This window comes from Sinohyriopsis cumingii, chromosome 6 (genome assembly GCF_028554795.1).
Source record: "Sinohyriopsis cumingii isolate HCF-2022 chromosome 6, ASM2855479v2, whole genome shotgun sequence".
NCBI classification, from domain to species: Eukaryota; Metazoa; Mollusca; class Bivalvia; order Unionida; family Unionidae; genus Sinohyriopsis; species Sinohyriopsis cumingii.
This window is the reverse complement of record NC_142966.1, coordinates 85,077,649-85,091,682: the sequence shown is the minus strand read 5'-3', so window position 1 is coordinate 85,091,682 and position 14,034 is coordinate 85,077,649. Positions and strand designations below refer to the sequence as shown.

Here is a 14,034-nt window from a genome sequence, read left to right as displayed (position 1 = left end):
TGCATGCATGCATACATACATACATACATACATACATACATACATAAATAGAGGACACGAAAACAAAAATTGTTCTTTTATCGAATGCAAACAAAATTGTGTTTACAACAAGAAAAATTGAAAACAATTACGTGCCGAAAATAACCGTGTTGAGAAAAAAAAAAAACTTTGGAAGAAATCTGTTTTCATTTCTGAAGATTTTGTAATAATTCAGTTTGTTAGAAATGAAATACTTGCAGAAAAAATGTAAAGAAAGAACCTTGCAGCCTATGATTTGCCATCTCTACCATCACTGTTTAACTTACAGATGTATGACCTGCTTGTCGATTGTTATAACATTACCAATTTTAAAAAAATAAGACAAACACTTGGGAAAGGCTGGAAATGATTTATTTTAGAAACAATTTCTTTTGGAAGAAAATAATTGACAGAACATAATCGTGCAAATGATGATTAACTATATATCCTTCGCAAAGTTGCACAGCCATATCTATTAATCCTACTGTCATATGTCGAGTATGCATTTGCAAGAATTATCATTTTAGTAAATAATAATTGTCTCAAGAATTTACAATAGTTTATGACTTAAATCACATTCTGAATAAATCTGATACATGTTGCGAGAAAAACTTTAATTTCCGTTATCTGTACCCCAGGAATGAATCTTATTTCTATGGACTTGGACCTTTCGAGTGGGACGAAACGTAAATACTCTATATGAAGTGCCGATCCTTTGTACCTGAAACATATTTATATACGGTCAAAAACAAGTGGCCCACATACCGGGATAATGATCAAAGTGAAAACCGTTCCTGAGCAGAATACTACCATAGTACAGACCAGACGAATTACACTTACACATTGTGACACAAACTGAGATACCTGTCACTTTGTGGAGTTTACATCTGCAATTGTATTTGAAGGAAATATTTGGGGAGTAATGGTTCGCTAGTACATAAGTACACTAACATACTTAATCTCTTGCTTCAACTGATTTCGCACATACTGTCTTTAAAATGTATGTATCACAGATAAAGCGACATAACTGATAACAGTATTTGAAAACACGTCATAATGGGAATGTTTTTTTTAAAAGATTTTTTGTATACCACTCCTGGAGAAAAGCTACTTTTGCAAAAGTCAAATATGCTTCGCTCCCAAAGTTAGTGTGCATAATGCATTTATTATTGATTGAAGTTTACCTGCGGACAAAACTTCATCTGGAGCATCCCTTTGTAGTATCATTCTCTTACTTTGAACTTCATGCATAACTCTTGGATCTGACTCTTGTTCTGGGATCAGTGCCCGTTTTGTTGTGCATCCTGGTGTACATTTGGGACTACCATCGTAGTAAACACAAAATGTGGCATTGCAGTTCAATGTCAGCGCATGGCTGCTGTCCTGGAATTCGAAGACTTGGTAAGAGAACCGCATTTCTTTGTTTTCCACCGAAATAAGATGGACCTTTGAGTTTGCAGGACAACTGAAACAGAGTTAGAAAGAGAACAAAGAAAAGTACGTTAGGCCAATCAGTGTAAAACAACTATAATGAGCAAACTACAACGGCAACTACTTATCTTACATACCTAATGTTTAAATCTATAAGATGTGCAATGTACTACAACTGTTAGGAATGATGCTGCAAAAACTCCATCCAGCTGATGCTTGCAAACTAAAGCATTAAATAATCTCTATTTATGTAATAGTTGTCCGTGATATTTTGCAGCAGGTAAGCATTTCCAGTAAAATGCATCCCCTATTCTTCGCAAAAATGAGTACCCCCATATATACAAATATATATATATATATATATATATATATATATATATATATATATATATATATATATATATATATATATATATATATATAAAGAGAGAGAGAGAGAGAGAGAGCATATTATCGTAAATTCAGATATGCAAATTGTCTATCGATATACATTATTCATTGATGTCAAAAACGGAAATGTAAAATTGCAGCATAACTTCAAAAGCTCTTTATGTATGCATGTATGCTATCTTTTCTTTCGGTGTCAGGATGTGTCAATTTTTCCCCGTCACAGCCAAGACAAGGCTTTTCACCAGGACGGAATTGATTTATCTGAGTAATGACTAGTATTCGATTCATTGATGTTTGAATTATCAATGTTCTTTGATAAGTAAAGGTAATCCATTCTGTATAATCTTATACATTGATGTTACACGTAAGATATTGATATTTCTTTAATACAAGAAATAAACTTGCCCATTTTTAATCAGATTGAACTTCTGTGATGGTGAAGATTGATCCGAAACACTGCATGCATCTACTCGCATCTTCATATTGCTGCCCTGGGAGTCGTACACGACCTTCACATACAATTCATGTCCAAATGGCACGTACAAACTGCCTTTAATTTCATCATGAAACGCCGGGTCTGTGTAAAAGTGGAAGAGAAGAGCGCCGTGAGTGGTGCTGGTGAGATTGTGGTAACTGTTATCGACAACGGAACCTCCTTGGCCTTCGGTCGGGTAGATGTTTATTGAACTAATATCAGTTACAGGCATGCTGCAACGAGTATCAACTCGCCACTTATGACTGAACACAACCGATGGAAAATCGGGGTCAATTACTGGCTGGATAAGCTGATTTGTATAGATGACATCACTGGAAGCAGTCTACAACAAAACAAAAAGGATTATTTATCAGCGCTGATAAAAATGCCCAGCGAAATCTTTGCTAACGAGTTTTCAGCACCCTAAAATAGGTCACGATTTTGTTGTTCCAATTAAAGTCCTTAGCTTACCGTTTTGTCACATTTATACAGTACAGTTTTGTTAGCGTTCGACATTTCATAAGAAAAGGTTGTTAGTCAATGGCATTTCGTTCCTGTTTTCACAGCGGGTTAAACAATTGCTGTTAACTATAAAATAACTATTGATTTTGTTTCTGTCAGTGTGTGTGTGTGATTTGGATTTTTAACGTAGCTTTAACAATTTTTCAGTCATATCGCTGCAATGTCTGCAATGTGGCAGTTTATAATGATGTCTAGCACTGCGGCATCATGCCACAGACATGTAGCATGATGTCCCACCCAGTCACATTATCCTGACACCAGGCTGATCAGTCCTAACACTAACCTCGTAATACTGAGCGCCAAGCGAGGAAACTGTTTGTACCATTTTTGTAAGTCTTAGGTATGGTTCGGCCAGGGATGTTTCTGTCAGTGTCAGTCATATAGACATAGACTATGAAAAAGTAAACATATTGCAAATGAATTTCAACGTATGGACAGCGAAGGCCACTTTACTTGTTCAGCATTCTGTCTGGAAAATCCACAACACGGTCTAGGCAGATCAAATACATAAAACTAGAGAAGTCCCATCTCAACAGAATAGTATGTTGATCCTTTAGCTGCATATTTAACGTTTTGTTTAATATTTAACAAAAACGCCAAAAAGGCAACAATTTATGGGGATTTTTAAACTAAAAATGCTTAAACTTTCCGCCCAAAGATAAAAATTGCTTGATTAAACATGGCATTTTTCTCAACGTATGCTGCATTAAAACTAACATATACATCAATACAGTTTCCTTTACCACGACTCCTTTTCTTTTATCATTTTTTGGATTGCATTGATAAATGTGGGTAGCTTCTATTTCAATTCAAGGTGTTAAAATACTGTACACGATTGGAATCACCACATCTCTCAAAAATATCAGGCGCAAGTAGTTTGCAGGCTGGTGCATGATACATATTCAAGAGACACCATCTGCAATGTTAACTGCTTGTCGAAAAATTATGAAACAGAAGTAACGACTTTCGAAGTTATTACTACTGTTCACCAGTGGAAACACAAATAAATATGTCATAACTTGCAGTTGATGTACCTCCTATTATAATACATATAAAGGGTGATTCCAAGTTTCTCAAGGATATAAATCCAAGTACTAGCATTGGTGCATCCAATTTCCGTTGTCGACCGCTGTATGAAATTGACAACCCATCACCTTACCTCACCCAATCACGGTGCAAATTTAATTAATATATTACTCATATCTCTATTTTGACCCATCTTGAAAACCCAAACATCATATGTAACATAAATATTGGTGTTTCAGATGCCAAAACTCAAGCTTACAATCTCTTTGTTCACCCAGTTTTGGAATACGCCTCAACATTGTTGTAGCCTTACACAATGCCAGCGCAACGTCTAAACCATAGCGAAGATTAAGAGAAGCGAGGCCAGGTTCATTACTAACAAGTGACGTTTAACAAGCTGTATGACAGACATGCTGCATCGATCGACAAGAGAAGAGCTGCGTAACCGTCAAACCAAAGGCATGGTTGTAATGCTAAACTGAGTATCTCGTTGAAATAGAATCCCTTCAGTACCTGGTCTCACCCACCCACTTATATATAACTTCGTGACTACTACTTTGCTTCTTCTGTATTTGTTTCTTACTTGTTCATGTTCTTGTTCTCCTTCTTCTTCTTCTTCTTCTTCTTCTTCTTCTTATTATTATTATTATTATTATTATCATTATTATTTTTATTATTATTATTATTATTATTATTATCATCATTATGTAAGCCAGAATTATAATTGTTTTATATTTATCGCACAATCATGTGGTCAAAATGGTTATAATATTTATATTTGATCTTACTCCAATTATTCTATCTCGAATATAATTGTTTTGTAAAACGAAATTTCCACAGCTGCCCCAGCCTCGACGACACTGTATTTAGCAACCAAAATCGCCACTGTTTGCCGTTCTAAAGCCAAACAGACAATTATTGTGTTTGCTAGCTCTTAAACTTGTAACGTGATGTATATACTTAATAAAAATTTATTTTCATTGTTCATACTCAGATAATTATATCACACTGTATCATCGTCTGCCATTTGCAATATGTATATTTGTGTAAATATTGAATTCATAAATCAATTTTTAAGGCCGAATTATAACAACCTATGCTCACGCATGACATCTCAGGTATGCACGTCACAAACAATAACTCTTTTCTATATCATAAGCAGGAACCAGGTACCAGGTAATCACTTATTCTCTCGATTTAGATTATATATGAAGTCGAACATATTTTTTTAATTGTTTAAATCTGGGATGAGATTAAGATTACAAAGCAAAGCTTAATGTCCCCTGTCATGGACAGAGCTTTCATAGTGTCAATGTTAAAACAATTGCTTCTAAAGATGTACTTTCCTCTCAGTTTAATATGACTCTGATCTATAAATCATTAACTCAAAAAAAAAAAAAAAAAATAATTTTCAATCTTTGGTCAACAATAATAGCCTTTGCACTAGAAACGTTTTTCTCGCAGGAACGAATTTGTTAGTGATGAACATACATAAAAATAGCAATATTTGAGGCTACCTCAATAAGCTCGCTCTATTTGAATAAGAACGAAACATATAGGCAAAACTCTGTTCAATGTACTGTGCAAATAATTTCATTTTTAAAACAGATATGAACTGCACATCAGCTTTCAATTGGCTAGTTGGAGCATGATATTTGTAACAGAAACCAAGCGTTGTTTTAATGCTTTTCAATGTGAGCGGCTGCTTAATGCCAAGCAGCTTATATTTTGTCTGCTAGAGGTAGCTGCTTTCTTTTTTGTGACAAATTGTATTCAGATCGGTTCGCTATTATTCCAACCATGCAGAAATACTGAAGTATATTTTGATATAGTAAAAATTGTCTTCCTTTGTTAAATTACACACTTAATTCTAAATGTGAATTCTAATCAGAAACGTTCTGTACAACCGCTTACTGCTTGCTCCATACATCACTATTATTGGTACATTGCAAAACTGAAGTATGTACTTTCCACTTATGCCAAAATGAAACGCTCCCATACCATCATGTGTACAAAGGATGGTTCTGATGCTATATTGATTTAACACATCGAAGCCTTGCCATCAACTACAAACATACCTGTGTCTGAGTGTTACACATTGCATAAGAATACAGAAACTGTAATTCATCATCAACCACTTTTCCTGTACACGATCTCAAAGTCATGTATATATCTCCAGGATTCACGTCAGGGTACATCATTCGTAGTATCGTAGTGTTGATTTTAATGTTCCATCCTGATGATAAGCAGCCGGCTGTTAACGCATCCTCCAGTGTCGATGCTTTAAAAATGAGCAATATATTCTGAACGATTACACCCTGAAGAATGTTTGAATCAATAACTCTGATTAATTAATTCAGATTAATTTTATTTTTCAAACGAAACAGACAAGTGTGTACCGCGTTCATGAAATGAGAACCAATATTGCAAATGATGGGATGGGGGTAAGGGATAGAACATGAAAATAAATTAATTGCATAATTCCATACTTGTATTACCCTGAGTTTGTATCTTCATGTTCATTCTAAACTACTATTTGAATTGATTAGACAAGCGTTAATGAAACAAATCCCAAACAGATTCATTTATGCCAACAAGACCCGTTAATGTTTTATGCACATATTTCTCTTTAACTGCAATGTATCTAACAAACAATAACATAAGAAATTACAACATAGCCTTATCTAATTAATTCGCGCTTAATACACACGTTTCCACTCTGCCTGAAATCCTTGGTATTCACTGGAACTGTCGGAATGAAACTGTATGCTGAATTCTTTGGCAACAATTGGTGGAACGTTTCCGTATGTATACATGTAACCTCTCCAACTAACTAGTCTAGTTGTGCCAGGAAATCCGTCACGTACCTTTGAAAACAAATGAGGTTTTTGTTAATATGTTTTGATGCATTAGTAGGTTAAGTATACATATCTTAACATATTCCTCGATAACTCGTGCATAACAGGGTCAAGAAACATAGAGCTCACTATAAGCAAAGATGATAGTTACCAATGAACTTCAAAACAAATTAATAAAGGGATGCCATCCCCGATGAACCTGCATTTTGTAGGTAAGTGAAAGTACCTTATTGTTAATAAAAGCACTGTATCACGCACAGTTTAAAAAATTCTAGTGGTGTTCTTTTGTTTAAAATAAAGATTTGCCATTTTTGTTGCACGCAATCCACCCTGATTGTTTTAAAATGCATTTGCTTGGTATGCATATGTCAATGGTAACACAGCAATATGTAAAATATTGATTTCAATGCTAATTGTCAAAGACTAGAGATGCTTTTTTGTTGGTATTTTCAATATTTTAAAAAGGTCACATTTATTCAGATTTTAACCTTTAACCTAGGTCAGAAAAAAATTCATCAGTAATTATACTATCAGAAAGTAGGTGTTCTCATGTGTTCTGTTGTTGCTTAGGTGCAATATTAATGAGAAAGAAACTTGAAAAAACCGATAGAGAGAACAAGATAAAACGAAATCTAGGTGTGATATATTCCTTGATTATGCTAGTAATTTATAAAAACATACTTCAAATTTCAAATTATTTTCTCCAAACTTCAAATATGTATAGCACAGAAATAAAACATTGGTACTTTATTCATTAGAAGCCTCATACATAACTCAAAGTAAGAATTCTTTAGGTCTTGTTGATCTGTAGTCACATCACAACATTTTTTACAATAGCCTATAAAGCAGAGAAAACTGGGGTTAATTGTATTTTCTACAAGACACACTGATGCAGATGGCCTGGTCCGGCTGTGTGATGAACCCGTGACCATTAGATTATGAGTTCGATGCTCTGGAAACGGAGCTACCGCAGTACGTTTCAGTTGGACGTATTTTGCTAGCATTAGCAGCAAGAGAGTTTACCCACGTTCAGTTTGTAAAATGGATTGTAGAGAATCACACGCTTTGATTGGGTAAAATCAAACGTTTCCCAGTAGTGCAAACATGGACTGTTTTGATGCGCAACATGCCGATTGGTGAAGATTAACGCTGATAGCCACTCTGTACTCGTTTGCTATGGCGTGTTTACACAGAAGAAATGGCGGATTATCTTTCACTTCAATGGTCAGATGTTTGAAAGACTGTACAAATTATCCTGGAGGTCGTCAGTGGAAATATGGCATGTATAACTTGCACTTTTAAAGCAGATTCATGTTTTGTTTGTTTTGGTATTTTGTCTTCAAATAACTTAGTGTAAAACATCTGCGACACTGATATATTGTATCCTTTGTGACATTTTCACAATTATTTAGTTTAGGTGTTGTCAGAATGATAGCGCCACAGAACGTAAATAAGTTAAGCACACAGAACGAACCCAACCCCATATTGCATGACCTCTTAATATCCATATGATGTACTGTTACTTATAGTCTGTTTCCAGATAGTAGAATTTGCCCTGAATAGCTTTTAGTATGTTTCAAATGTTCTTCAAATATCACAATAGCATTTGAAAGTGAATGTTCAAAGATTGCTTCGTTAAACCTTGGTCATGTAACAAAATGATGCATCCTGATAACATGTAGCAAAACTTAATTTCAAGCAAATGTATTTTACTTTTCATCAAACCTCTCAGCAGCACCATAGATATTACCGGGTGCATCAATATGATTTGAACCGGCACCCGCCTGGTTCCGCTAGGTTGTTTATTTACCTGAACCTCATCTCCTTGGTTCGCTAGGGTAATTTGATTAACCTTTAAAGTGTATAGGCCAAATCTGGAAGGTCCACTTGGACGTATGACATAGAGACAACTCCAGTTGGGTGGATAATTAGATGGATAATTCGGAGATGTCACCGTGCCTGTATTGAATGTGTATTCATTAAAACAATCTGAAACACAAATAGATAAATTATGTATTTAAAAAAAAGTATTAATTAAAAACGAGTAATGCGGCAAATTATATACCTAAATAAAAAACAAACGATTTCCCTTATGAAATACGACATTTCACTACTTTCAGCTTCTGTTTGACAACATAGTACACATGTAAGTATTACGCACATAAATCTTATAATAGTGAATACAAGGGAAAACGTCTGTCTACACAACAAACAGAGTCACATAACAGACTTTTCCCAAAATAAAATTAGCATTTAATTGCGCATTTTAGGAAGAAAGTATCCATTTCAAGACGATCTTAAGAGCATCGGCAAAATCAAGCCAACAAAATTTTTATGATTTTTTTCTCGTAATTCATCCATCGAACTGCAATGCTTTTATTTTCTATCTTTTAAGGTTAAAAATTAAATATATGATTTTTAAAGAACTATGAAGATGTACAATGTAAATTCTAACATTTAAAATAAACGAAATCAGCACTTTTGGAGTATTAGTCCTCATTTCCGCAATTAAGACTAAAAATCAGTATAATGAGGACAGATTCGTACAAAAGTCATGTGGTCAACCTGGACACATATTCATATTGTACTCACTCAAACAATTCACACTGGCAGAAGCACAGTTTGAAGAGGAATTTTGTATACGGCATTGACCGATATGATCTTCCCATCCACTGCAGTCTATGGACCGATAACCGCTGGCTGAACTCCCATTACTTAGAGCCACATTTGTTGTTGCAACAGATACACTGTAACAATAATGATGCTACTTCTGATACTGAAGAAGATGAGGTCATTAATAAAAACAATACGCATCCCCGCGCTTACATGTTTTGACCACTGCACCCAATTATAAGCTAAGTCCATAATGGTAAAGATTCATCCAGGATCAACTATCAGATGGGTATGTGCATTTCTCATTTCATGCCCAGTAATGTATATAATGTTATGTGTGTGTGTGTGTGTGCGTGTGTGCGTGATTTGGACTTTTAATGTAGCTTTAACAATTTTTCAGTCGTATCGCTACGATGTCTGCAATGTGGCAGTTTATAGTGATGTCTATTACTAGGGCATCATGCCGCAGACATGTAGCATTATGTCCCACCCAGTCACATTAACCTGACACCAGACCGACCAGTCCTAACACTAGCCTCTTAATACTGAGCGCCAAGCGAGGCAGCTGTAAATACCATTTGTGTAAGTCTTAGGTATGACTCGGCCGGGGATCGAATGAACGACCTTCCGCATCCGAGGCGGACGCTCTAACCACTAGGCCACAGGAGCGGTTCTAATATTATAGGTTGGGGATATTAATGATTTCCAGTACATGACACAGCGACTAAATTACTATATGTAGCGATGGACTGTAGAGTAAAGGTTAGCTGCACGAATACATGCGTCATGTTGCGTCATGTCAGGCTTGGGATCTCACTATTGTTTTCATTTTGACCCAGGGTTAAATCCAGTGTGATAACTATTATCCTCCGTTCGATCTCATTTGCATATATACATTCATATCTTCATGCCGAGGAAGAGTGTATATGATTATAGGATGGGTTTCTCAATAGTTTATATGTGATAACCCAGGGACTGGCATGACCCATAGGATGTGGTGGTGATATACATTTTGAACGTCTTAGACAAATCTACATCTTGAAGACATGTGTCTAGTTTTAAGGGTACAGGAGTAGTTTCAGGATGGTACATATGTTTTTACGTCTATATGTACGTACTTAACAGTGCAGAAAGGTTTATGTATCATAATGTCCCAACTCTTCTATGAAAACGCAAGAATGATAACCAAATTAAATTTAAATCAACACAAATATTATAGAAAAAAAAAAAAAAAATATATATATATATATATATATATATATATATATATATATATATATATATATATATATATATATATATGGTGATTAAAAGCAACAAGCAAGACTGAAACTATTGGACACACACAGACAAGACCCTAAGAGCCAGAATATTATATTAACAATAATACTCACGATGATGATACAAATATGATGATTATAATTGCTAAATCAACACCAATGCCTCTACCCGTATTTCTGTTACAACTCATACTACTGTTGGAATGAATACGATGTTTTATCTACTACAATTATATACTACTACGAACATGCAAATAATTAAGATTCAAAAGCATGTAATACTAGAATGTTTTGATTTTTAGATCACATTTCCCCGTCCTATACCATTTTAACATTCAAAAAACGTTTGAGCCACATAAGTAGATCCATGAATCAATTTTTCTCTCTCATACGACAGAAAAGTATAGCTGTTTTGCTAGCCTTACTTTTCTTATCTCAGTCTGGTTTTTTCAGTCAAGTTGTCTCTGTCCTGGTGTCGAGGCGTTAGGAACTACTTTTGAAAAGAAGAAACCCTCGTAGTAGTATGCTGTGCAGAACGGAGACGTTATAAAAAAAACAACAACAACAGCAACAACACCGGATATATAACATAAAGTTCACCCATAAAACAACTTACGGTCTCTTCAACTTTGAAGACACACCATTAAGAACATTTTGAGAGAGACAGACATATACAACCACACGAAGTCAATCTAATTTGGTATAGTGAATTTTATCCCATCTGTTACTCAGTAAAGTCATTAAATGTGGCTCTATGGTACCTAATTGGTTTCCATTACTTCGTGTGAAACGAATTAGGTACTTTTACCTGCCTTTAATGACGCTGACCTGAACATTTACTGAGCTACATATAGGATAAAATTCGCGTGTCTTTGTGGAACGAACTATAATATAAAACACTGTTCCAGACACACGGACTATATACATCACTGATTACAATATCCAGTCGCCCTTACGAGCTACCGCAAAGACGGTAACAACTTGAAATGGGTTATGTCAGATCTGCATTCTTTAAGCTTTGTCAAACATCCCCAACCAACCCCAGTTGAATCAAACTTTTAAACAAATGAAACTTACTACACTTACCAAACATAGGGATTCATTCATCAGTCCACACACTTTGTCTTAACTGTATCCAGAATTGTACTGTTCGGTACCGTTCCGAACCATATAACTTTTTTCAAAGTCAGAACTTATGAAATTTAAAAGTTATCCGTATAACATATATTACTTACTTACTGTTATTTTCACATTTCATCTATCTATTAAATATGCTAATAGAGTAATAGTATCAAATGTTTTATGTTTCTCTTTTCTCATGCGTTGAACATGCTTACTTACGTCGACAGGTCACCCTATTGCCCTTATTAAGATATTCGTATTATTACGCAGAATTTTGAAAACAGTAGTACGTTGCTGCAGACGTCCAATGTGCAATAGTTAGAACACATAACAGTTATGACGTTTTCGTTTGTTTCCGTTCTAAGAGCGCACATATAGCTAAATTATACATAGATAATTATTCAGATTTTCAAAAGAGTACAAGACCTGATGTATTTTATATAAATTGAGAGACAGTACTAGTACCTGATGCTTACTGTGTTTTCAATCTGCTATTTCTATTGCAAAATGCAGGACTATTATAATTTATTTGGAAACAAAAATTGCGTGAGAAACATAATCTCTGTATGAGTTTGTATCAAGAAAAAGAAATTCAAGTTGTGGGGTTACATTATTTGTCTCGTGGGGTGACACCAAATGTAATCCCATGACTGTGATTTCCTTGTATCAGTGCAAACCCCAAATTAGATTCTCTTTTTCTCACCCGTGCGACAGAGAAATCTTGCTTCTTTGCTAACCTTACTTTTCTTGTGTCTGTCATGTCATCTCAGTCAGATCGTCAGGTCATCGCGTCCACGCGCTAGGTAGTAATTTATAAAGGGGCGCAAATATTGTTGTTTTCTGCTTGGCTCTATGAAATTGGTTTAAAATCAAACAAAGGCCGACACGTTCGGAAATTTGCCAAACTAGTTGTTGGAGGATAGACACAAAGAACTTCAAAAGAAGACTAAAAAAGAACAACATAAATGGTATGACACAAAGGTAATGGATTGCAAGCTAGAGAACATCTTGACACTTAAAGATAGGAGAGCAAAATCGTAAAGGTTTACGATCCACTGAGTACCTATTCCATGTATACAGTACATTGTTCGGACGATGGAACTTTCCAAACGTTTGCTAAACGTGAACAAGTAATTTGTCAAAATTCACCATGTCATGAGACAGAAGGTCTTTCCTTTCTTCTCGATAACGGGTAAACATTAGAGATGCACGTGCCTCTGAAATCTAAGTAACGTTCGTCTGAGAAAATAACAAAATCAGGAGAGGAAATAAAGACATCTGAAATGGTCATAGAGAGCAGAATTACCTAAGTAGAAGAACAATTTATTACAAACTTTGTATTAAAAAGTATGACAGTGTGAATACCAGACGCAAAACACTGTGACACATAAGACATGTAGACACACTTCTGAAGACAAACGAGGGACGCCCAATACATGAAGTGGCAGCCTCTAACCTAATCATCATTCTCTCAAAATTTTCCATTCGATTCCTCGAAATGATGGAAGTGAATACGAGCCTACAATATTGAAAGGTAATAAATGCCTATGTATTGACTAATCTAGATAATTTCAGTTTGCTAAAAGACAAATGAATTTGTGGAAGAGTAAACGAATGAATAAAATAACTGATTAAGGAATAAATCATCATGTAATGAAAAATAATCATATTTACAGAGCTTTAAAACGTAAATGATTTTATAAAATAAAGAACTTGACTCATAAAGGAAGTTGTGGTCTTTCAAACGTGGATAACACATGAAACAAAACACTGAGAGAGAAAGAGACGTTTTGTTAGCCCTGGCTAGAAGGCCTTTTATAATTATTAGCTATTAATTGTATGATGGGAAGTTTTTTGAACAGCAGTTGAAACGACACAGATACTATTGCAGCTTGGTTTGTGGTCTTGAATATTGAAGCTTGGTTTGTGGCTCTGAATTTTGTAAAACATGAGAGGCCTTGAAACGTAAACAGAAAAATCTGCGTATGGAATGGGAAAAGAAACCAGTCTCACACTGATGAGTCCGTCAGTGATGATGACATCAATCAACTGCTTGAATCCTCGATTTTTTTACCCAGAAAACCATCAAATTTACTAACTCGGTCAATAGTCAATAGTTTTGGATTCTACTGCGATGATTAATCTCATTTTTGTAAAACATTAAAAGACAGAATGACTTACATATAAATGTTAAAAAATAATAATACTGTGATAAATACTGTGTGTTAAATATGCCAATCTGTATTGCAAAACTTAAGAGTTCTTTTAGCATTAAAAGAAACTACTGGGTTATAAAAAA

At 34.9% G+C, this 14,034-nt stretch overlaps 1 protein-coding gene across 1 annotated transcript in view; it reads right to left on the bottom strand.

Moving 5' to 3' along the window:
- Positions 1-447: 447 nt before the first annotated feature.
- LOC149797359 (scavenger receptor cysteine-rich domain superfamily protein-like) overlaps positions 448-14,034 on the bottom strand; it is a 203,561-nt gene continuing 189,974 nt past the window's right edge. Inside the window, exons 20-26 of the mRNA XM_089962112.1 lie at positions 9,313-9,467; positions 8,531-8,709; positions 6,573-6,729; positions 5,941-6,143; positions 2,245-2,657; positions 1,203-1,483; positions 448-739 (exon numbers count right to left, since the gene is read on the bottom strand). Coding sequence (XP_089818238.1) covers positions 714-739; positions 1,203-1,483; positions 2,245-2,657; positions 5,941-6,143; positions 6,573-6,729; positions 8,531-8,709; positions 9,313-9,467 — 1,414 coding nt within the window. The 3' untranslated portion in view covers positions 448-713. The remainder of the gene's footprint in view (positions 740-1,202; positions 1,484-2,244; positions 2,658-5,940; positions 6,144-6,572; positions 6,730-8,530; positions 8,710-9,312; positions 9,468-14,034) is intronic.